The sequence below is a fragment of the Brachyistius frenatus genome, unplaced genomic scaffold (assembly GCF_029030835.1).
Source record: "Brachyistius frenatus isolate BFR_SWC_R1_liver_20210118 unplaced genomic scaffold, ASM2903083v1 Contig_11, whole genome shotgun sequence".
NCBI classification, from domain to species: domain Eukaryota; kingdom Metazoa; phylum Chordata; class Actinopteri; family Embiotocidae; genus Brachyistius; species Brachyistius frenatus.
This window is the reverse complement of record NW_027210610.1, coordinates 3061272-3087500: the sequence shown is the minus strand read 5'-3', so window position 1 is coordinate 3087500 and position 26229 is coordinate 3061272. Positions and strand designations below refer to the sequence as shown.

The following is a 26229-nucleotide window of genomic DNA, read 5'->3' as shown; positions in this document are numbered from 1 at the left end:
GTGGGCGGACATCTGGTATGTATGCATATTAAAAAAAAATACTCTGGTTCCCCGCGATTACAAATCCATCATCTGTCTCGTCCTCGCCAGTCACTCATTGCCCACCACACACACACACACACACACACACACACACACACACACACACACACACACACACACACACACACACACGCTTCCGACTTTCCTCTCTCTAACTTTCAGCCTCCCTTGATTGGTTTCTTTCATCCTCCTGTTTCCAATCGGCGCCGCACCTCTCTCATGGCCGTTCTCTCAGTTCAGTTCTCTTGACTGAAGCCGAAGGGGTTTGAAGCTATCAGAGTTGCTGCACGTACGTTTGTTAACGCGAGGCCGGCGGAGCCGAGCTCCGTTCTCTTTCGTTGTTTTATTGAATAGGAGCGGAAAGAAAGAGTCACCAGTTACGGTGTTACAGATTTTGTTTTTTATCGTGATGCGCGTGTGCGTGGATGGTGCGGAGAAAGACAGTGACAGGAAGGACTGCTGTCAGTTCATGTCCAACCGCGTCCGACATGTCAGCATCATCTACAGCTCACCCTGTGCGTTACGCCCGCCACCGCCACTACCCGAAAGCTCTCTCCCTTTTCAGATTTTAGGGCTACGAATAACGATTATTTTCATTATCAATTAATCGGTCATTACATTTTTTTTTAATTGATTAACCAATTCGCTGTCTGGTCTTTAAAATGTCAGAAAATGGTGAAATATATTTACCACTGTTTCCCGAAGCCCAAAGTGCAGCCTAATCATGTCTTATTTGTCCCCATTATCATGGACCTTTACAGCGAAAAGATAGGAAACTGTTGTCTGATGTGTGGTCACATGTGATTACATGACCTTTTACACTTGTGAAATTCAGGTGACTTTTCTGTGAGGGGAGGAATAAAGGAGCCGGAAGATATTTATATTTATGGATCAATCAACTAATCACCACAGCTCCACCTGATCTGTAGATATGTATCCCTTTAACTTGAGGCCATATTACTCCCGGTTATATTGGTTCCAATAAAACAACACAATTCTCTCTGGTTTGGTTGTTTTACTGTTTAAAAGCAGCATTTCTTCTTTTATTTGTACTAATTTGGCATTCAAATTCCTGGCTTACGCAGACCACCTTCAAATTACCAGCAGTCTTTAGCTCTGACCTTAATCGGACAAAGCCGTGATGAATCGTGACAGGACGGTCCGTCCAGAATGAATGATGAGTGACATAGGGGAACAGTGAGTATTGAACACGTTGATATCCACCCTGCTTTAATGCAAAGGGAAGTCTGCAAGCCGGCACCGAGTGGCCTTTACTTAAACTGCTCAGAGCTGCTTCACTCAATTTATTTAGTTTATTGGCTCCTCGACTAATATACTGAATGACTCAAAGGTTAATGCAGAAATGAATCTATCCATATTGGCCGGTAAAGTCAATCCCACTTCTCTCCTCCCCCCTCCTCAAACCCCTCCCCACCCCCCGAAAAGTCGTCTCCTGTATACTCAGCACTGAGATACAGAAATGCTGCAATCACATATCAGTTTTATCTGGAGATTACAATGTCTTGTAATTCCCTGAGCGAAGTAGGCGATGTCTCAGAGAGGGTAGAGAGTGGGAGAATAGTGAGGGAGGGATTTGAAATGATCTGGAGAATAGAAGCTCGGAGAGAGAGAAAGAGAGAGGGAGAGAGAGAGAGAGAGAGAGAGAGAGAGAGAGAGAGAGAGAGAGAGAGAGAGAGAGAGAGAGGAGAACAGTAAAAACAAGAAAAAGAAGCATGGCGATGGAGCGCTTCACAACTACAACACACATCTAAGCACTGAAACACACCGACAACACATTATTACTGAAAAATATTTTGAATGAATGGCTCAGTAGCAGCAAGTTTGGTTTATGAATGAATAACCATGAGCTGTTTAACGGCCTTTAGAGCCGGTGTGTCCAAACGTTTTTGAAAGAGGGCCAGATTTGATCATGTGAAAAATGCCAACGGCCCCCTCCTGACACTTTTTGAACCATAAAAGTTGCCTACAAATACACTGTTCTGTAACAATTTTATTTGTAATGGTCATTTCTTCGAATGGAAATGTAACCAAATGTAAACCATCCAGGCGAGACAAATCTCCCAAAAATAATTCTGCCTTTCTTTCACATCTAGAGAGTCAGATAACATAAAAAAAAACAAAAAACAAAACAAGCTGTCTGGAATATCTCAAACTTCCATGAAGCTGATAAATATCTTTACCTCAGGTTCATTTCAGACATGACTTATTATGGGTAATGAAATGTCTGTTAACATTGAAGTTCAAAACACGAGAAACTTCCTCTGGTCGTTTACACACGATCACTCAGAAAGTAATCTTTTGTTTGACAGTGCTGGCGGGCCATAAATAATCCATTTTAAGACGGAAGCTGCGGGCCTTATAAAATCTGATCCTGCGCCGTGATTGGCCCACGGGGCCGGACTTTGGACACGTCTGCTTCAGAGGAGCTGAATTTATTAGTTAATTACATTAATGAGTGGGACATTCGTTTGCGCCACAGAACCAGTAGGAGAACCTTTAAGATTTGATTCAGAAAAGGAAAAAAATAAATAAAAAGATACAGAGCTTACTCGTCTGAATTGTTTCAGCCTTTGTTAAACATTAATATGATTTAATCATAGGGGTGCGATCTTCCACCTCTTGTACCAACAAGTGGCCGTGCACGTGTTGCACTAAAATGCGTTCTTGCGGAAGCGAAGCGTATTTTAGCCTGCAGCTACACCGAGAGAACAGAAGCTTTGGCAAACTCTTCACAGTTCTCTGCGATGTCAGTCAAACACAGAAAGAAAAATAAATCATTTAAAAAAAAAAAAAAAAAAAACGTTTTAAAGCATCTGCAGAAAGTGTTTGTGGTTTTTGCTGGCATGCGGGCTATCTCAAAAATAAACGTGATCTCGTGTTCACACGCCGTTTTTCCACACACGGCTGTCGCACCGTCGTCCTGCAAACCGTCTGCTTTGTCTTCCTCCTGCCTGTCAGTAACACGCTGACAAAGACAGTGGGCTGCTTCCCTTGACTGCAGCACAACAGATAACACATTTGGAAACAGAAAACACGCGGTCCACTCGGTGCTAACAACTCAGGGCAAGACATTGTTTTTGTGGAGATAGAGATTACTGCTTGGAAGCAAAAATAAGCATCCTTATTCTCCTCTTCTCTCGTTTCCTCTCGTTTCCTTTCCTTTCCTTTCCTTTCCTTTCCTCTCCTCTCCTCATTTTGAGTCGCTTAGCAACGGGTCTGTTGGATGACTGCTGCCCAAATTGTCAGAGTGGCCTGGGCCGGCTGTTGGTGTGCCATCATCATGACGTGCTGGTGGGAGGCCAACAACTGTGTTTGTGTAGTTTTATGTGTACACTTGTGTTTACCGGTGGAAACCCTGAGTTATTTCATCTTACAGTATGTTGGCTGCAAAGAGTTTCTGTGTGTGTGTGTGTGTGTGTGTGTGTGTGTGTGTGTGTGTGTGTGTGTGTGTGTGTGCGTGTGCGTGCGTGCGTGCGCGCTTCAGGCAAATAATACTTTTTCATGCAAGTCAGTGTGGATTGCTGAAGAGTGAGAGACCTGCCAGATTCCATTAGTATCAGAGTGTGTTTCTGTGTGTTTCTGTGTGTGTGTTTCTGTGTGTTTTTCTGTGTGTGTGTTTCTGTGTATGTGTTTCTGTGTGTGTGTGTGTGTGTGTGTGTGTGTGTGTGTGTGTGTGTGCGTGCTCCGCCTACACTTATGTAGTCAACATTATTCACCATCAGACCATCCTCGGTCGTCTCCGCTTTGATTCATACTCTTAAGTGATCCTCTCACCTTAGGTCAGATATTCACAAATTCCCCCCTTCCTCCCCCCTCCCCCCTCCTCCTCCCCCACCTTCTCTACGAGCTCGTAATTTACCAGCTGACAGTGGGCAGATGTCTTTGCTGTACTTCTCAGCCCTGCGGATGTGCTGACTTCGACCCGTCTGTTGGATTACCTGATCGCTCCCCAGTGTGAAATGGCCCCGGGCCTGCAAATACATCCGGAGCCAGACATCGAAGGGAGTTAAAAGAGAGCTCAAGTGTTTCACTCGAACACGGCACACTTTTACTCAAGAGCACTTGTCTCCCAAAATGCAAAGATAAAAAGAAAATTTGCGAAAACACGCCGGTACTCAGAAGCCTCCTCACTGTTTAGTGCATGCAGAGCTGAATGATGCCGCAGCGTTTGGATTTTCTCGTGGATGAATTAATGATGAATAATCTTCTCCTGGAAAGTCGAGCGCCTGAGGGATTCGATATATGATCCTGCGCATCAATGAAAGGCTGTGATTGACTGGCGATTGAAGACGTTTGATTAAATATTCTCGCCGGCTGATTCGTGAGTTTGTATCGCCGCGGTTAGCAGTGCGCCGGCCGCTGCTGCGCCACGTAGGAGGCATTTATGACACGCATGTGCGAGGCAAGCGTGGCTTTCTAATGCAGTCGAGGATCAAATTAGACGTCATTTATTCTAAAAGTTCAATCGAAAGGAAACGCGGTTCTTTCCTTCCTTAAGCAAAAATACTATTCGATATTCGCAAAGAACTGTTCGAATTCTTTCCGAAAGCACTCCGCCGCCGCCGCCGCCGCCGCATGGAGACAGAAAGAGAGAGTCTCATTCACTCAACATATGCCGTCGAACTTCTTTCCAAAAAACGCTTGCCTTCGACAAAGCTGATGGGAAACTTGCCCGTCACGTCTAAAAAACAAAAGCAAAAAAACACATTTCATCCAACGACCAAAAAGCCTTTGATTGTTGAGCTGTGGATCAACCGTCAACGCTTCGCTCTCAATTGACTGGCGGCGACGCGTTCCTCCTCCTCTCCTCGTGTCGTTCACTGTTATAAAATGTTGGCAAAACAACTTTCAGGCGCCTTACCGCCATCTTCTTGCCGCAGCGATGCGTCGCCACCGGGCACCGTTAAAAATAAGGCAAAACAAGTCAAGACAATGGTCGCATGAACTATTACATTTAAAAAAAATTAAAAAAAAGTATTCTTAAATGACTATTCAAAATCATGACCCGCCCCGGGTGTTAGCAGGCACATGTTATTCTTTTAAGACAAAAAAAACGGTCTACGTAGGTTCTCCCCGCTTCCAGCCTTTACGCTGAAACGAAGCCAACTCCAGCTCCAGCTTAATACGGCGTATTTGATTTTTTTTTTTTAAATATCAAACTATCCCAGGTTTCAGAGGATGCAGGTGGCCGTTAGGGTGACGAACCGTGAAGGAGCGAGAGGGAACGCGTGTTGTGTGCGAAATAAAAACTCGATTAACCCACAAAGAGAGAGAAGACTGGAAAATGAACGTAGACAGCATACAGACACGCACACGCGGTTGAGCTCATAGCGCTCGTGCAATGATACTGTCCTTCCTATGAAATGAATTCTGTTGTGACCAGACTGCCCTTATCTGCGTGCGATGTTTTTGTTCCACCTTCCAAAACCCAAATCGGGCAACAAATCACATGTCATTATATCGGTCCTCTGCATTTACCTCTTAGAATAAATCTCCATTTTCAATCTTTGAAAATGTGGAGACGCATCAGCCCGGCGGAGCTCGGCTGGCGTGTCCTCAGCTGATTTGCACCCGCGGGTTCACGGTTTCCTGCACTCCAAAACTTGTCACGCAAGAGTCCGGGAGGTCAGACGGCTTCCGATTCTACCGGGCACGTCTGATGTCTGAAACGTTGGCAGCGCTTCGTTGAATCCGATCGCATCGGGCTGATCCGAGCGGGAGAGAGATTTACTGCAAGCGGCTTCAGGGTTTTGTGTTTTTTTTTTCCCCCCACGTCTTGTCTTTGCTCTATTATGCACGAGACAATATTCTAGGCCGGGTGTCATGTAATATTAATCGAGTCTGTTGTGCTGTAATATTGGCAATCTAGGAATTGAGAAAAAGCCTGTTGTGTCGGTCACTTGTTTAAAAAGGTTCGCGTTGTACGTTTTCTTTCGCTTAAAGAAACAATAAGGCGTAGTGACAGGATACGTCACTATAACGGAGCGGTGTGTCTGAGATGATGTGAAAACAATCATCTCTGCAAATAACATGAGATGAGATGAGCTTGTCACCAATTGTTCAGCTGATGTTGTGATTGAGGCTATTGATCCGCATCGCTCTGGAGAATGTACAGTATCAGCTGCTTAATCTATAATCCCGAGTGCTCCGAAAATACCTTCGGCTTGATCATGCCGAGGCAGAAGTCATTTCACTGTCGATCAGTAACGGTGCTCTTGTTTCTCATTAACGGCAAGACGAATGCGCGCATCAGTTTGTGCCCAAGTGCGTTTTTGTGCATACGCGCCGGCATTGCGTCGGACAGCGATATTGTAGCTGAACAGGTATTATTTTCTCACTAAAATAACTATTTGCATGAACACTGGGTTCAGTTTTGTAAGTAACATTTTTATTTATTTATTTTTTTTCAATCCCACTGACATTTTTACATGTCCCGCATTTTCCATTTCTTTTCTGATTATGAAGCAGGTCTGTGCTACGTGATTACGTTGAAAGTGTGAAATTGCTCAATCCATGCAGGAAAGCGTGCGTCAGCAACTGTGCCGTTTAGACTCTCTGAAAATGCGCGATGTCACAAACTCAGGCTCGCGTCACACGGCCGCCTTCAGCGCGGCGCACTATCCGACATTTTACGTGGAATGAAAAACAGAGCGGTCATTCGAAGACTGGGTACCAAACTTGTGACGCTTTTATGGCGCCGATGGAACTGCTTCAATACTCTCTAGTTCCGAAAAATGCCATCTGGTGCCAATTTTGTACACCTCGGCTGTGCATACACAATTCCATTTTAAAGCGCGTTTGCCACGTTTACGCAAAAGTGAATTGCATGAAAACTAAAGACTAAAGTCTAATGTTCAGAACTGGCGCTGCAGCCTGTCGTTGGTAGAGCTCCACAGTGAAGCTTACGAGAGGAGATGTAAAACTTTACCGACATGGTTTTTGGTCACCACAAAAATATCTTTGTGTGGATATGGTCACTGTTAATAAAACACGGGACCTTTCAATGCGACTGCCCTCCACGACTCACTTCACCCGAATAACAAAATCGTAAACGGGGGATTCTGATGTTCAAAAATATCACGCTTCATGTTCTCGACTATTTCTGCTGTCCAACCCAGGTCACTGGAAAGGAAGCTGCAGAGACCCCTGCTGGCCAAGTCCCGTACGCTCCCGAGCATCCCCCAGTCTCCAACGGTCTCCAGGGTCCACCACTCTGATCTGATTGGAGGGAGTCCGCCACGCCTGAAGAATCCTCCCACTGCCACCAGCCCGTCCAAGGCCTGCACTCTGCCACCCGCAGGTAGGGGCAAAACCGAAGCTGCATTTAAACCGGCGGCGTTCCTCAGCACGGGGAAACAACATCAGGCGACTTTGCAGAATTGATTGTATCCGAGTGATTCATTCACCCCCTTCGTTTGCTTATTCAGTTCATAAATCCAGTTCTGACAGAGCTTGTGAAAAATCTCCCAAAACCTTCAAAATCCCCTTCAGTATATAATGATAGTGTTGCGGCTTAAAAGAAACATTCTCTTTTATCCTGAAATTGCAGCGACTGACCTCTAATCCCATATCGTGTCAGGCGTCTTGAACTTTACTATCAAGCCAAACAGCCGGTTATGAGGGAAGCGTCTCGTGTCGGTGACACAGAGAGTGTAAAGGGCAAAGGAGCTGAAAGAAAACCCTTCTGAGATATGTCAACCGTTTCTTGTTCCTTTAAAACTTCCACTTCTGCTTTGATTTGCTTTGATATTAGTGTCATCTGACCGAGCTGCTGTGTCAACAGCAGCATGTTAAAGAATCATATATCCTCCCGTTTTCTTCTCTCCTTTTGGGAAAACTGACATGGAGAATCCTGAAGCTGTAGCCCGCTGTCAGAGGTAACTTTCATCTGAAGGACAAATGAGGCCTTTTTAAGGATGAAATCATTTCTGAGATTTCATGTAAAAGGAAACCCTGCAGTGAGACTTTGATTTATATTGATCAAAAGGAGCTCTTCTTTCGAGACTCCAGACATCCAAAACAGAAGGTTGAAGAGAAATAATTGACGTAAACTTGAACTGAATGAGGGAATTTAACACATACATTTAATGTCTACTTATTCAGATCAAAACTGAAATTTGAAGCATATTTCTGACGTGAAACCTCTGCGCGCGCTCGTCTTTAAACAGTTTCAAAAGGGACCGATTTCCTCAAGCATTCATCATTTTCGAAGTGGATAGTTAAACGTCAGTCGGTTCGGCTTCTCGCAGCTCTGACGCTTTTCCACAGCGGGTCATTTTGTCAAGAAATCTTCCCTCCCACCGTCAACAAGCCATCACATCAGAGCTCACAGCCCGTCGGCGCAGGACATGCCCTCAGGTTAGACATCCTTCCACCCGTCTCCTTGTTCACAGGCGCCGACAGACGCACACAGTCAACAGGGAGGCGGTCTGTCGCTACCGACTGACAAACGCAAAAGCTCCCCATCCACCACCAAATAGATGCGATTTCGTACCATTCGAGTCTCGGCACGAGGAGAAAATGCCGTCGTCATCCCTACTCGTGATGTTTAATGCAAGAGAAACGTGCGCAGGAGCCCTCCCGCTTCCTGAGACTGCAGTCTGTCCTCAGCGTGGAATCCACAGAGAGAGAGAGAAAGACCTCATGGGAATAAAGAAAAGTCTTCCTCACGAGGTAAAAAGTCCCGCGAGATTCACAGAGAGACGGGCAGCAACAAAGGAGGTAATAACTTTGAAATAAACTCAACGCAATATAATAAAACGACTAAAAAAAAAAAAAAAAAGTCATATTCAAATATTTGGGTTCTTTTTTCATTCAATAGTGCAGACAACTTCAGAGCCGCATATTTTTTACAGTGTTGGCGAGAGGGCTAAATAGGGATAAGATGCTGACGTAGCAGGAGCTAATTTTTGCCCTGTTTCTTGATTGCTTTCTCTCTCTGGCCGCAGCCTCTCTTTTTTTTTTTTTTTTGAGTCCTGTTTTTTTGTCAGTCCTGGTACAAATTTGAATCGAACCTGGCTTTTCCTTTTGTTAGATAAGATGTGTATAATGCAGAAGGGGCGCGCGGGTCAGGTGCAAGCTCGGAACTTAAATTTTTGTGTAAACCCAAGAGCAAACACGCAGCCCCACAATACATTTTAACCATAAATAAACTGCATATAATCAGATAAAACTCGACCATCCAGACAGCTGAGAGCAAGTGGAAGTTACTTTGTCTTCAGGGGCAAACAGCTCTGACGGTTTTCAGCGTTGTTTTGCCTTAAGGCCCATGTGCCAAAAATACTCGGGCAGATTTGCCTTCTGTTTAGATTAAATTTGTACTACTTCTTTGGTCCCTTCCCTGATTAACATCAAACACCAAAACAGCTTTCAGTGACTAAAGTTAATGATTTAAAGTGGAAAAAAGGAAACACGAAAGAATAATAAAGCTTCCTCTCTCCTTTCCTCTCACTGACTCCCTCTACCTTTCTGTCCCATTATGCCTCTTGTTTGAACTATAGGAATGTTATCTTATCAATATAGCCACTTTGGCAGAGGAGCATCGAGTCAGCCCCAGCCCTCACTGCTCGAATCCAATAAATCTCTCCTGTTACTATACGTCTGGACTTAACGGTATTGTCTGTTTGATTTAGCTCAAGTGCTTCCATTTCATTTTATGTCCTTTTACATCGTGACTAACTATCTGAGTCTGATGGCATGTCTGTCTCTCCGCCTGTTTTCCCTCACCCGGCTGCTGATCTGTTGCAAATATCAAATTGAGAGACAGCTCGGTCTCACGTGTCTCCTTGTTGCCTAGCGACCACTGTCATCGACCATGATGGTGCCTCACTCCCTCGGCCTCTCTCTCTCTCTCTCTCTCTCTCTCTCTATCTCCAGTGGTGGTGAGACGACCAGCGACACTTCATTCACGGATTTGAAGCAACATCCCGTATTACAGACAAGCGAACCTCAGAGCTCACTTTGCGAGGAACTCCCCCGTCATTTTGTTGCGGTGTAATTTGGCTCATCTTTCGAAGCCAGCTGTGTTTTGTCTGCTGTGGAACTGATAATGCAATATTTCACACTCTGAAGATCCTTCATGAGCTCACACGAAAGCTTTCACTAGTAAATGACCCGCTGTTGAAATCTTTTAATCATGACTGTTAATGTTCGGTAATTGTCACGCTTAATAGGAATTTGTTTCAATGCTGGACAGTAATTTCAGAAACCTGTCGGTCAAGCCAAGAAAATGTTTTGCTGGCTCGACAGCTTGTCTAAAATGAGCAATCCTTTTTAGTTGCTACTCTACGATTACTCCGTTATATAATCCAACCGCAAATAAATAAATAGCCTGTTGTCAGTCTCAAAATAATTATCTTGGAATACAAGTACTCACATTACACAACAACAAAGTCTAAATCCATAATATCGTACTCTTTATTATGTTTATTATGCCTCTATGTGTCTTTAATACTTTGCAGTGATAGCACAGTTTAGCATCGTAGACTGTGTTCAAAGCCAGGTGTATCTCTGGACCGTGTAATAAACGCTAGAGAGCTTTTAATCTGAAATGGATACAGGAAGCCGCTTCATGCGGCCAAGCAACGGTGTAACTCTATCATTCAGTCAGTGACAGACGTTTTATAGTGTTGGCCCCGCTGTTGCAGTCCAGCCTCAAAGGTTGTGGGAGGCTGTCAAACGAGGTTTGATAAAATGTAAACCTAAAAGAGCATTCGCATTTTTTTTTTTTTTTTTAAAGAAATTGCTCAATGTAAGATATCAAAAGCTGAATGCAAATACAAATCTGAACGCTAAATGTAAACAAAGTACATACAGTATATTTTCTGAAGTCAGTGTCGAGGTTTTCCCTACCATTATAACACAAGGGTTAACAGCACTATAGCTTTACCATAAGCTTTGTTTTACCAGTGTTTGGTCATTATTATTTTCCTGGCACACGATGCATTTTGAAATGATGTTGTAATGAAAATAGTCCAAAACTATACAAAAATGAATAGTTTTTAGTCAAACAACTGCTGCCACCCCCACAGCACCTAAGCCATCCAGAAACCTACTTCGATCTGCATTGAGGAACTTTTGTCTCCCCCTTCTGTCAGTGAGAGTAATTGCAAAACCACTGTTGGCACGTGCTTACGTGACAGGCCGTGCTGTGGCCGTCTCGGCCACTACCGTTGTGGCTATAAAACGGTGGATAAAGTCTTTGGAACGTCACAATTCCAGTGAAATGACTCGTTTTACTGTCAGAATTTCATCTATTTGGTCCAGTGACGTTTGGAAAGTCTTGAAGAGCCGCATGGTTGAATTATTTTTTTTATCCCCATTCAGTCTTTGTTAACATAGGACAAAACAAGAAGTCAGCTGGCTCTGCTGACGCAAGTCCCTGGTGCGTACAATCTGCCCATACAGCATGCTCAGTTCGCATTCATCCGGCCATCGCTGCAATGTCTCACCAGACACCAGATTTTAAAACTCTGAATAGTGTGAAATACACCATGTCCAACTCATTCGGTAAAGGCTTAAATGTAACGAACATTCACTCACATGTAAAAGTCAGGCACTACAGGTTTTAATGATGAAGTATCAGGAGAAACACCGAGTGAACGTGCTTCGATCTTTTACGCCTAATAAAGTACTGATTGAGCCTTTAACTTGTTTTTTTGTGTGTGTGTGTGTGTGTTAATGTCTGGATGGACATAATTGATGTAGCTCAGCGAGCAGACGGACGGTTCTGGAAGTGCCTGAAAGGCCAGTGAGCGTTTTGTGAGTGCTGTTAGTCAGGCGTTGGACACTGACAAGACGTCTTTACGAACATCAAATGTAGAGCGGTGGGAGTCGACTGCGATTAGCGCAGCTGAGCCACACTCTTGACAGCTGTCATTCATCTCTGCTGTGTGAACGCGAAAGCTCGGGCAACGTGTCGGAGCGGGAGAAAAACACCACCCTCGCTGGAAATCGGCTCTTTCCTCTTCATTTTACATGGGCCGACCATTTCTGTCCTTCGTACGAAATCATAATGAAGTTGTGAAGGAGGCAGGCTGAGATTAATGTTGTGGTTGTAAAGCATTTCACCTTTAAAGGAAGCCTAATTACATTCTGGAAATATTTCACGGAAACAATCACCGGATGACAGACCACAATTTGTGGAGTGAGTTTCCAATAATTGCACTGTCCAATCTGTCTTGCTCGCATATATCTACTCCCGTTTATTTCCCTTTTTATTTCTTCTTCTCATTTCCTTATTGACTGATGTCATTATTTGTCTTTGATGTCCCCCTTCCCCCTCCCCCTCGATCTCTCCTTCTTTTAGGGGAGCTGTGGCGTTTGGAGGATGACATGGAGGGTGACGGTGACACCGGCTGCACCGAGGCCCGCCTTCGCTCCCAGTCGCCCTTCTCCCACTTCCAGGCGCGAGCTGCCTACCTCCGCAAGAGCGTGTCGGCCGACGACCACCTGGACATGGGCTCCGACTACGGCTCGGGGACCGCCGCCGAGGGCAAGCCGGGCCGAGGCACCAAGGGAAAGCTGAAGAGGAAGTTTGTAAGTTTGACCGCTTACTTCTGGTTTGTTCGGCTTTGTCTGAAAGAAAAATCCGTGTTCTATGGAGGATTGATTTTGAAGAGGCTGCTACACTACATGTGGTTGTTCGGTAGCGCGTGGATTAGGTTCCCTCCCTTTCTGTGACTGTGCCATCACGCGAATATTCGCAGCAGCTCTTCAATGAAGACAGCTTCACTCACACTCTCTTTCCCTCTTATCTTTAATTCATTTAAGCAATTTGCACTGGCCTTTGTCTGCCCTACTTGCAGCTCTGTGGACGCTCGATGACCCTTCGACATTACCAGATAAATCCTCCCTCTCCTCCTCGGGGGAATAGGGATGGAGAGAAATTAAAAAGGTGACTATTCACATGGAAGAACAGCAGGATTTAAAACTAAAATACAGCACTCAAGAAACGTTTAAACCAGAGCTGCCCGATTTTGGGGAACCTTCTTTGTTTTGGCCCACAACGTGCTTATTCTTCGTATTCTTAAGTTCTGTAAATTCGTAACAGTAATGACTACGAACCTTAAATTATCTGCAGCTAGAAAGTACATTATGTGAGTTATGTACAGCAATGTAGAGCATAGTGCTGTTAAGTAAATGTAATTTCACTAAACATAAATATTTATTTTTGGCCCACAGTTCATCATCCAGATTCATATTTGATCCTTCATTCTACCCATTTTATTATATTTTCCTACATATATTTCATGTAGCCTATGAGCTTAAATTTATTATGTTTATCGTTTTTGTTTGAAGGTTATTTTGCCCAATTTCTTAAGCTTAGCGACTTTAAAATTTAGTTTGGGCTATGTGTGGGAGTACATGCGCAAGAGAGAAAGAGAGAAATAAAGATATTTGTGCAACTGTACATACAAAAATGCTCAAATTAATTTCACTGAAACACAGAGTATACAGGACTGTTGTCACTCCAGTTTTATAGTTGAGGCAAAATACCATCAATCAAGCTGTCAACTTTGGAAATCCAAAGCTGCTGGCTAGTTTCCAGTTTCTAAAACTGTTGGGTCCTGAACTCTTTCATTTTATCTAACTGGGAAAATATAATGATCTTACTTGCCGATTAAAACTATCTTCTAACTGTAGTTTGTTTCAGTGGGCAAACTGTTTGTTACATTGGATTTGTTGGGCTTCCACACGTGGACAGCAGGTTTGTTGAAAGTGCATTAAAGATTGAAGACCTCCATAATGTCCATTGGTCATTCGATGAGGTAATCGGAGACCTCATTACCAGCCCCAGCTTTGTAATTGACTCTTCAGAGTCACAGGTGCAACAGGACACTAGTACAGGTAGGGGATAGACCGGTGGGAGAATTTAAGCTGTGTGTGTGTGTGTGTGTGTGTGTGTGTGTGTGTGTGTGTGTGTGTGTGTGTGTGTGTGTGTGTGTGTGTGTGTGTGTGTGTGTGTGTGTGTGTGTGTGTGTGTGTGTGTTTTCTATCGTATACTGCTGGATGTGGACGGCTGCTGTCCAAAAGGTGGCTGGAAAGAAGATCCTACACTGATGAGTTGTCTTGCTAATAGTGGGAGTGACTTTTTTTGTTGATATTTTTTTTTTTTTTAAATCTAGTCTACAGATGCTAGTAGTTGACCCTCTGGAGAAGAAAGGAGAAAGACTTTACATGTCAGGGAGAGAATGGACTTTTATTTATTTTTTTTAACCTTTTTCTTCATCATGCCCTTGAACACGGGCCCATGAACCAGACCTGATAGTTGCAGTTGGAGCGTTTCGTGGGTACAATCATTTACTAAAGTCAGACCTCAGCCGGAAGTTCATTATATAAACTCTTACCTCACTTCACTGTTGAAATGGCAACAGCTCTGGACCTGATGACCTGCCGCATGTGCTTTGGGGTGAGAGCTCATTCAATCTTGTCTTGTAATGGCACAAAACATTAGAGGCAGACTTTTATTTATGCATCCTGCCTCTTGTAATGTGAAAATATAGCATCCCATCCAATGGTTGGGCTTACGCAATATAATACATTTGGTGGATGCTTTTATTCAAGCTTTTATTTTTTTGGTGCAGCTCCACAGGGATTGCAATTCTGCCAGCGAGATGGAAAACAGACAGAAAAAAAAAAAAAAAAAAAGCATATTAACAGGCCATCAGAGAGACATGTTATGTAAGGGAGCAGTGTTGAACACTTTTCTTCTCCTTAACGGCACCCTATGTATTTCTCTCAATTTATCTCCAGCTATAAGAGAATGTCTCGGGAGAAAGTCAAAAGGAATGTATTCTTTTCTCAGCGGGGTGTGTGTGTGTGGGGGGGGGGGGGTTTCATGTCCTCCAAAATGATGCTGCCTGTTTTCTCCGGGTCTCTTGCTCTCGGCCTTTTCCACCTCTTTTCTTTCCTCTGTACAAAAATCCAGTCAGCAGTGTTGGCACGGTTTGCTAGAAAATGTAAGGAGCATACATTTAGAGGAACGCATTGTTGCTCAACATCTTTTATGCGGCTTGCTTCATTAAAATTACATTGAGGAAAAACAAGTGCAGCTTAGCCTCCTGGCTCACGCAAACAACATACAGCGGAGCAACAATGCCTTAATATCAGGGCAGCAGATTGGAGCAGCCCATTCTGAGTTGTAGGACTGTGTGATATACAGATTATTTTGACCACAAACCAGCACAACGATTGAAAGTGAATTATATTGCATTGCTGAGACCAGGTTCTGTTTGAAAGAGAGTGCAAATATGTCCCAGTTTGTGAGTTTAAATGTCATTGTTTGTTGGCAAGTACTATGTATTATTTAGATTATAATCTTAGTAAAGAAAGTGCAGATTTCGTGAAAAAGTGTGAAGGGGATTCTGTGTGTGTGTTAAACTAGAGAGAGAAAGGGAGAGGACGGGAGGAGGAGAGCTTATCTCTGTGTCTGTACGGCTGCCAAACGGTGCATTACGGTGAAAGGTAATTATCTACTGAAACAGTATCAGCGCGTCGGCAGCGATTTTCCCTTTTAACTAACAAACTCTGCGAGTGCCACATGGCTCCTGCCTTCAAGGTCACACCTCTCCACTTCAGCTGCACAATAAAGTTGTTTCAGTCTTCCATCTTAGGTTAAAATGGCATCAATGCCCTGTATTCTACTACTTCATTAAGCTGTCTTCAATCTTTTCCAAGCTGACGGTGGTCTGCCCAGCTGTGTTAGAGTTGCTGGATAGTGTTTGCCTTTGTGTCTACAGCACCTGCCATGTGTGCACATACAGTATGCGGTATGGATGGATGTCTGTAATATTAGGCGTATTGAGCCAGTGCTGTTTGCTGTTGTGACACTGTAAACAATGCTGTCAGCAGACACCGCCTCAGACGGTCTCGCGATTACATCTCTGGCCATAAATCCATGTTGCATCTCATTCCTCACACTGGTCTGCAGCATTGGGTTGACATCCGATCTGAAGTCACCTTGATGCTCCTGGAGGCATCGTGGGATGACGACAAATTATACTTGAAGGAAGAATCCGTTTTGAAAAAGTCTTGATCGTAGCCATGCACTAACTGAGCCTTTTAGGTGACGTTATCAGTCTGCTTCAACAGTCAAAATACACTCATTCAAATATAATTTAATGTCTTAACATGATGCAGATACAATGGAAATTTGTACGTGTGCATCTGCGTGTGTTTTATTTCTGTACAAATGTGTCTGATGCACTCAAAGCCTGACAGCAGCAGCAGCAGCAGCTACGAAGCTGAGTCATCAAAGTTCAGACCGTATCATTTCTGTTGATTGAATGGCTGTAACTACATCATGCTTTGTTTGTGCTCATTTGCAGCACTTTAGTTTGACACATCCTCTGATGACTCATAGTTTTGTTATCAAATGAAACAAGGTGAGTCAATTTGCTCTTCAAACAGCGAATGCAAATCATTGTTTTCCACAATTTCTTGATTCGCAGGAAACCGACAGGAAACACAGCAAGACAAATTTCAAACAAATCATGTACGTGGATATATACTCACACACGCCCAGGATCTCATCTGCAGTACTGGCAGGAAACTCAGTGGTGCCTATATTTTTCAATAAGGCAAATTATATTCAGCGTGTTACTTTGGTCAAAATGCTCTGGGTTGTCTGGATTGGTTTAAGAAACATGTCACTGTTCCCTGCGGTTGGGCCCCGTCTCCATTTGGAACCATTTACGTAGGCACAGAGTGTGCTCACACATAATCATTCATAAACACACACTAACCACACATGAAAAATAGCCAGAGAACATCTTGCATAAATACGGATATCAGATTTTTTTAAAGGGCGCTGGCGAGGCTTTAATGAATAGCTTAGAATTGATACAGCGCTGTCAATTCTGAGGTCCGTCTTACCGCCTCATCTGTGAACAGCTACTATCTACTGCGCCAGACCATCAGCGCACAAAATACCAATGAGTCTCAAATCTATGAGTACAGAACACATCGTATGCTTGTGAAGAACGACCGTCCTTTGTCATCTTTGAGAATTAGAAAGCAGAAGAGGAGCATCTTTACAGTTTGAAAAGGGCTTTGTGCCTGACAGCCGTCAAGTTGTTTGACTCCACATCTCTTCCAACCGGTTTTGTATGCTACAGACAAAAACCTCTTTTTGGATGCAGTGCGCTTTTTTTTTTTCACTGAATTGTGAAGCTTTCCATTTGTTTTCTTTGCTAAGTCGCCATCTGATGCGTATCCTCAGCTGGCATGTAAACCTCAAAGCGGATCACACTGGATGATTTGCTTTAACGTAACAAACTGTGTTGAGATGACCTACAACATAAGTAGATAGACAAATAAGGTTTAAAAAAAAAGTGTGCATGAAGCATTACGTTAATATTTTGTGCGTTTTAGTGCTAAATTGAAGTTGGGAATCGAACCTGAAGTGAAGGAAATGATATGATTTTTTTTTTAAAACAGTCTATGACGTGTAATACAGAGAAAATTAAGATGTGACTTTCATCCAATAGGGGGCAGAAATTAGACAAAAAAAACGAAACAACAAAAGCCAAAACGGATTGCAACAACCCTTATATAATCTTCACTCACGCAAAACGGACACAGTAAAACTAGGCATCTGTTTGGCAATCGTTTTCCTGCTTTTAATCAGACTGTAGGTTTAATATTTACTTTTGATTCCGGTCTGCAAAATCAGTTCTGTGTCTGCAACCGCTAGATATTGAACTATCTTCACCATCCACCCATTTAAATTGGTTTTGCTCTGTTCGGATGCAGCACAGATATACAGCATTAAAGATCTTATCAGGGGGAAATGGATGTGTACAGTTTTATATGGGAGCTGACCAGCACAGACAAACTTGCAGACAGGGGTTTTCATTTATTCAGTAACAATTTCCAGATTATAGGAGGTCATTTCATTCAATATTAATATCAAAACATGTATTCTACTAGATAATGGGGCTTTAACAGGAGGGCTGCCTGCCTCTCAAACAAAAGGTGATAAGTGACGTTGAAGCACTCAGTTACTAAATTATTGTTTGTGATCTGAAACACTTTGAACACAATTTTTTTGTCACTATTTTGTTCTTTCTGTCTCAGTTATTCCCTGTGTCACTCCCTCCACCCACCGGAGGTCCCCAGTCTTCATCTCTCTCCACGCCCACTTACCTTAATATATCTACTCCCAGTCTGACACTACTAGTCTGCTGGATCATAAAGCCTTCACCGTAGTTCTTAGTAGCTCGGAGCTAAGCTTTCGTTTCCCTGGACTTCTTTGTTATTATTTTGTTATTATCAAGCAGTTTGTCAGCTTGTATCCTGCTTGGACTTTAGACTCCCTGGTATTCTGGTCACCTGCCCGTTTTTTTTTGTAATTACACCAATTGTTTTGTAAGTTCACTGTTACTTCACAATCAGCCTTGGTTGTGCATTTTGTTCCTTCCACGTCCTGAACTGTGACACTTTCATGCTTGTATACGAGTGTTAGGACCCCAAAAAGGCTCTCTAGCAAATAGGTCAAGCATAACCAAAAGAGTCAAGTAGTTTCAGCAAACCATTCTCAATTTTTATGAAATTAAAGAAAAACAAAGCCCCATCGCCAACATCCACAGCAAACAAAAAACTTAAAATGAAATATGAACAAAAAGAAGGAAAGCCACAAAGTGTCGTAGGATCTGGTGTCTTCCCTCTATTCCTAAACCAACATCAGAAACAACATAACAGAACTCTAAATCATTTGGTTGCAACACAAAAAACTGCCGCTGCGCTGGCCAGAGGGCGGAAGAGGAAAGAGACCACGGACCCGAAGTATTGTCGAACTGTGGCGTCTGAGGAAACTTCAGCAGTTGCAGAACACATCAATATACAAAGAAATGTTTATTTTTCACTAAGTAGCGCTATACTGCTGTTAGACAGAAGCCATCAAGTATGTTTATTTTGTGTGTTAAACAGGCCGCACGAAATAAACATCCATTTCTAGGTAAAATGTTGAAAGCCGGCAGATATGTTGACGGGTGATGCATTCTAATGTTGCCGTTATTCTCTGCGTGTGCAGTGTGCGATCTGAGGAAACACTACACGTTAAAAATTCACGTTCTTCACAATTAAGAGTACTAACATGTAAGAGTATTAATATGTGAATGTACTGCAGGAAGTATGTGATTTGAGACACAGCTCATGAGTGAAGGATCGTAACCAGCAGGGCAGAGATGGGGGGGGGGTGTTGTGTGTACTTGTGTTGGTTCAGGGATGCTTTTGGATGCTGTAGCGGAGGTCCTCGGTGTGCACAGCGACTTGATTCTCTGATTACAATCATTAAAAGGTGAATCGGTTGTTCAGAGTGACAACCCTGTATAATGTCAGCTGAGAGCCTCCAGGTTGGAGGTCCAGTTGAGCACTAATTTTTTTTTTGTGTACAGTATACAGCTCCAACATATCAACAAGCACACACTTGGACACATCGGCTGAAAGGCCAGGGGTGACAGATGTTGCAAAGCACTCTGGCAGCAGTCTGAGAGCTGCTCTATTCCCTCTGGCTGACTGACTTCCAGTGGCCTCAATCGAAGCAGCACGGAAGAGTGCAGCCTCGAGGCCGTCGCAGCATTAGCGCAGTAATTACTGAGGTAATTAGTTTGATAGCTTGGCCCGTGTGGGGTCAGGGGAAGGAATGGTGGTGGGAGCTCCTCCAAGCTGTCTTTTCTTATTGTGCTCTCATCTCTATTGTTTTTATTTACCTCCTGCATCTGTCGGTCTGTCACTGCAGCATCTTTCTCATTCTCCATAAATATAATGGGAAATGGAACAATAGCTGCTTTGGCATTAAATAGTCCTTTGGTCACTGAGCACAGTAAATGTGCTTAAATGTGCTTAACAAAGTGCTGTATACAGTATATGTATCTCTGTTGACTTGCCACTGTGCCGTCTTGGTCACCTATAGCAGCTACAACCAATCCTATTTGACAAGCTTGAATCTGAATTATTGATTAGTACATTTATCATATTTCCACCATTGATTGAGCTCCTGTTGCGTATACAAATTAGATTCACGTGTTTGCTCGTAAAACAGTAATTTTACTCATATTCAGCAGCTGTACTTTTCTTATTTCTGACATTGTGGAGCGCTGATTTAGTTCACAAATCTAGACTCAGCTGGCCCACCGGTCAACAGATAATCTCTGGATGAAAAATCAACCAGGAATGAAAGAAGGGTCGAAAACAACGGGCTCTTGTCAGCGCTGATGAAGTGCTTGGTGAAAAAGTAAGAGCCAGACAGAAAACGCAGTCTCACCTTCTATGTGAGCACCTGCATTTATATTCCACCCTTGTGTGCTCTTTGTGTAGTCTATTTTATCTTTCAGGACCAGGAATTTTTCCTGGAATTAGATTTGCGTTCCAGCTGCTCCTATTCACTGTGTATCAACGAACGCACAGAGCTGCCTGTCACCGAAAACCTACTGAGGTGTTTTATAATCTTTCGGGGTGACACATCATCTGCTCGATTTGACGTTATCTTAGGAACTATATTATTTCACCAAGTAGAAATATACATTTTTGAAGAAAAATGCTAAACCTAGGAGTTGTCCTGCTGTAACAGGCGCAAGACAAACAAATCGGAGGGCGCACATGGCAACGGAATAGCTCTAATCAGTCGAAATATGTGAAATCACCCGCACGAGTGCACCAGGGGAATGTGCGTACGTAAATAATCAGTCTAGAGGCTCACTAATCAAGCAGTCCATCATCTGTCATGTGGCTCTGTGTGGGCTCCATACAACTCTGCCACACGTTTCATTCATATTTAACACCTACCTCCTTGATACTCTCCTCCGTTTGGTTTATTCTACGCCATCTATTGTCATTCCTCTACTGACCACATGGTGGCAGCATAACGCCACACAATACAAGTCCTGCCTCTCAATCCCCTCACCTCTCCCATCTCACTGCTGCGCTCTGCCTGTGTGTGTGTGTGTGTGTGTGTGTGTGTGTGTGTGTGTGTGTGTGTGTGTGTGTGTGTGTGTGTGTGTGTGTGTGTGTGTGTGTGTGTGTGTGTGTGTGTGTGTGTGTGTGTGTGTGTGTGTGTGTGACTGAACTGGTACCTGGGTGGTGCTTGAGGTTTCTCTGTGCCGTGACTCATTCATCCTGAGATGACTAACACACAGACACCACAGCGGACAGTCATAACTGCCACCGGAGCCAAGGTTTGGCAGCGGACGGCCGACGAACGTTCATTATCTGCGGAGACTTTTATTAGAGTGCACAAGCAGCGGGCAGTAGCCAGGCCCTCGGCGACTTTGTGAAAATAAAACAGTGGTGTTTTTGTTTGCTCAGCATTCCTGCGCCGAACCCCGGGTTTGACAGTCAGTGCTGTGAGCTGGTGGCTCAGCAGGCCGAGACCCACACAGCGCTCAAGTGACCGTTTGGCTCTGAAGCTTTTTGTTTGCATGGCAGCCTCTCTCTCTCAAGCTCCATCTTTCCTGTCACCCTCCCCTGTAAATGCACACGTAAAATGGATTAATAATGCTGTAAAAATGATGAATGTGCGTAAACAAACAAAGGCAACCGTGCTGAAAGGGGATTTTGTGGAGTGTCTCTGGATGTAAACGGATTTCAACACATCATTTTTCATTAACTGCATCTGTGGCTCGAGTTAATTTAAGACACCAAAGGCAGTGGGGAATGCTGATTGGAGATCAGATTTAAAGTCCGAGAAGTGTAAAACTCCAAGAGACGGTGCATTTATGGTTAGGTTGGTCACATTTGGCTTTTCGTACACGCTCACATGCACTCGCTCGAATACCCATCAGCACACATCATTTATCATCATTTATCCACCGTATCCAACTCTCCAACTCTCCAACTCGCTCCCTCTTCTGTCTCTGTGTTTCTGGAAGACTTTACTGGATAGGAGGAGTTTGGCCCAAACCCACGATCGGGTTATTTAAACAGAAGAAAACAGAAATGCCGCTCATTTGAATGTGCTTGTTTAGTCAGGCCTCTCTTTGACACACGTGCGCACACACACACACACACACACACACACACACACACACACACACACACACACACACACACACACACACACACACACACACACACACACACACACACACACACACACACACACACACCAAAAACAGACTTAAGAATGGCATGGGAATGTTTCCTGCAGCCACTTTGGTTGCTGATGGTAACCAGTGAAAATGGTTTTCATTAACTGTTGCTCTTCTCTCCATCACGCTCTCTCTTCCTTCTACTCTTCACGTCTTCTCTCCTTGCAGTCGGGGCTTGGGAGCTCTCGCAAAGGATTAATGTGGACTCAGTAGTTCACTAATGATGATGTATAATAATCTCTTCTCCTCTCTTTTCTTTCTCTTTCCTCTTCTGTTTTCTCCTCCTTTGTCCCACGTGTCCACTTAAACTCTGCGTGTCGACTGCTTCTCCTCAGAAATCAGACGTCTTCACCACAGGACATATTTGGGGCAGTAGAATTACACGCTGTACTTACTGAATTCTCTTGTTCTATTTACCCTGGCTTCACCCCTTTACTGGCTGTGCAGGCTTGACCCCTCTCCGCTGCAGAGGCAGGCACTGAATTTTGCAAGTACGCACTTGGCCATCCTGGATGTGCCTGTTTCTTTCCTCGATCCTCATCCTCCAATTGCCATGACTACAGGGCTTTTCCTGCAGTCTACTCTGAGCAGTGGGACCGAGACGCGCTCAATGATGCGCAACTTTACGCCTGAGGCTTTACCTCTATGGCAGGCAGCTGACTCTGCAGTTGCTGTCAGGTGATAAAGACGTGGGTGCAGGGAAAGTAGCACTCGATCTCACCTTCCTGGTGTCAGATCGTTCTTTCCTCAAGTGTTTCATGCTCAGTGTGAGGCGACAGAATTTGGAAATGTTCCTCTTAAAATTTTGGGGAAAGTTGTCCTCATATTACAGCATCGTACCGTGTAGCCTTATTCCAGCACTGCCGGTGTCTACAGGGAGTGAACACAAGCTACCATGTGTTTTATTGCTGTAATGGTGCTACACTAATGCCCTTTTCTTCAATGCCTTTTCTATCCGGACCGAGAGGCGAAGTCGCATCGTTTGTGTCGAGCGTGTGTTCCAGCGAGCTATATGGAACACGCAGCCTCTCAGCAGCTGTTCGTCTGTTATGGTGATGGGGCTCTTTGGCAAGCCCTTTTCCAAACAGAGGCCCACACACTGGCTATGTGAAGGCATTTCACATGCCTGTGAGCTTGCAGACTTAGACCCCCTGGAGCCGTCTGAGCACACTCCACCCAGCTTTGGAGGCTCTGTTCAGTGAAGCATCAGCAGAGGATAGATACTGTACCTGTTTGAAGTTCCTCGGGTCTTTGCCTCGCCCTTTGATCCGTTGAATAGTTCTAGATCGTTCTCAAATCTCGGTCGGTGCCCAATTCACACGCCGTGGATCTTGAGGATATATTTCGCTGGGCTGTTTTTGGGGCTGTTTAGGTGCTCCCTGACGGTCAGGTGTGGCAGTGTAACCTGGACGGGACATAAGGCCATTCTGGGTTTGTGTTACGTAAATAAGCTACGCGCTTATTTGTCCCTCTAACGATCTAAAACACAAAGTTCTTGTGAACCTAGTACATATATGCACGGTGCTTCCGCAGCTGTACACTGAATTGTTCACAGAGGATCCTCAAAAGAGGATGGTCGATGCCAAACGGCTCATTAGAGAGCTTTGTCTGTTTTCACAGAACTCATGTTACTATAAGTAACCTTCATACTCTAATATTCCTGTTTCTGTCTTCATATTATCTGACTCGCTGGAAAGTTTTTTTTTTTTTTTTTAAGGTCAGCTCTTTCTGTGTTCATGTTTGTTTGCATTTTGTCTGTCTTCCTCCTTTCCCCACAATGTTTATTTGCACTGTAGCCACTGTATTTCCAAAGTAATCCTGCACAAAACAAACGACCCCCTCACCTCCTCTCCCCACCGTCTCCATCGCCGCGTTGCATGCTCCATCCCAGATAAACGTTCTACCTCCCTAATTTAAATCACACTCCTCACCTCCGTCGCCCTCCGCTACACCCGTCGTACGTACTCCCACACCACTCTACGTCACGTCTTCTCTTCGCCACCGACCCTTCCATCCTTCCTCTCCTCCCGCTCTCCCTTCCACCTCTATCGCTGTGTGGCCCCCTCCCCCCCTCTCCTCACTCCTCCCTCCTCTGACCTGCCCTTAATCGGTCTGCTGCAGTTGCACCTTCAGGATCCAACCAGCTGTCAAACAGATCCCCGCCTGTTGAGGTTAACCTTAAGTGGGCCTGAGCCAGGGCCAGAACCCAGGTTTTAAACGGTTCTCAGGGTCTAGGGCCCTCCGGCACAAAAGCGGGGCCAAAAGCATTTCTTTTGAGAGCACCAAATCTCTTGTCTCCTCTTCTCCCCCCCCCCCCTTTCCCCGGGCCTCCCTTCCTCCATCCCTGCCTCCCTTCATCCCTCCTTCCCTCCCCTCTACCCCGTCCAGACTCTCTGTCTGCGCTGACACCGCCTTTAATAAGGGGGGAGCGGGGTGCACTGTTTATTTGTGTGGTGAGAGGTTAAAAACTTCCCCCTTAATTGACATTCCGGTAACACTTTCCAATAATGGGGCGAGCAATTTCCTTGAAATTGATGTGTGTCCACCGCAAGGAAAAACACCGCTTCTAGCTTTCACTCACCCATGGATGACCTACGCTTGCGCTGTGTCTTTGTCTGTGTGTGTGCGCTTGTGTCAGCGTGAGAAATTGCATGAATGGCCTCTGGCTGGCAATAGCAGCGTGTTTGTGTTCGTAAGAAGGCGAGCACTCATCATACCGCATCGCTCATCTGCGGAAACGTCTTTGTTTGAGTTTTCTCTGAGAAGTACGGCCGCATACTTTGTTCTGCGTACGACACGCATACGTGCACGAAGGAATACGGATATCTGGGCCTGCGTACGTGTCAGTTTTCAGAGCTTTTGTCAGCCTATTTATTGCTTGTGTGCCTTTTATTTCTGTACCCAGTGAGGTGGATATAATTCAAATATTTTGGTTCATCCCACACACCGATGAGTGACAGCTGCACCACGTCAAAATGGTAAAACAAATCCACAGCAGAAAAAGCCTATTTTGCTCTCTGCTCCGTCAATGTCTGTCTGTGAGAAAGTATGCAAACACAAACATCTGCCTCTACTGCACACTGCATCCTTGGCCTAGATGGTGACCACTGGACAGGACTTGTGGTGTAATGACGGGTGGTGTTAAAACGTGAGTGTGTGTGTCAGAGGGAGAGAGAGAGAGCGTCAGGAACAGTATGTGTCAATAAGTAGATGGGTAAGCGTGATAAATGCGTGTGTGTGTGTGTGTGTGTGTGTGTGTGTGTGTGTGTGTGTGTGTGTGTGTGTGTGTGTGTGTGTGTGTGTGTGTGTGTGTGGCTGCAGGCAGACGCTGGCTGGTTCCTGGCCTTGTCATTCTGTCTCCCACACAGCCTCTGATGTGGTTTGAGGCTGTGGCTTTCACTGTGGAGGGGGATAGCCACCGCACACACTCACACTGTTCTCACATGTCTGTGGAAACACACATTGCGCACTGGTATGCAGTCACATTCTCAGAAATGCGGACACACATACTGAACAAACGCACACGCACACGCGCGCACGCACACGCACACGCAATACGGCTCAACTCTTGAACGATGTAACAACACAACGGCGGCTTGCCAAAGTGTCTGAACGGACGTCGGAGCGCACTCGTAGATTAACACACACACACACACAGCGCTAGACGCCATCCGTGGTGCTGGTGGGCTCCCACAATAAGCGGTTAGTTAAATAATATCAAAGACAGATGTTGGCTCAGGTCCCATCATACTTTGTGTGTGTGTGTGTGTTTTTATCGTGTGTCTGTGATTGAGAGAAAGAAGGCGAACACTGATATGCAGATCCCTGGGAACACATGCTTCCTTGGAAATTGTTACATGTGGGCAGATTGTCTCTCAGTTGTAGCATAAAGAATGAGTGGAAAATAGAGATAACTAGTTGTTTTTAATAGAGCTTGAAATATTTTGATTAAATAAAAAAGAATGTTATGGTTATCGAAACAGTTGATTTTTGGGAATAGATGTCTTTTTTTTTTCATTTTGTAAAGACAATATATCATCACACTGTCATTTTTGAAGTGTCTTTCTTTTTTAAGCGT

General features: G+C 44.4%; 1 protein-coding gene across 1 annotated transcript in view; it reads left to right on the top strand.

Annotated features, from left to right (window-relative positions):
- The window catches only part of ankfn1b (ankyrin repeat and fibronectin type III domain containing 1b), a 116014-nt gene that overhangs the window by 2058 nt on the left and 87727 nt on the right, over window positions 1-26229 (top strand). The window contains exons 2-3 of the mRNA XM_069691521.1: window positions 7182-7363; window positions 12371-12600. Coding sequence (XP_069547622.1) covers window positions 7182-7363; window positions 12371-12600 — 412 coding nt within the window. The remainder of the gene's footprint in view (window positions 1-7181; window positions 7364-12370; window positions 12601-26229) is intronic.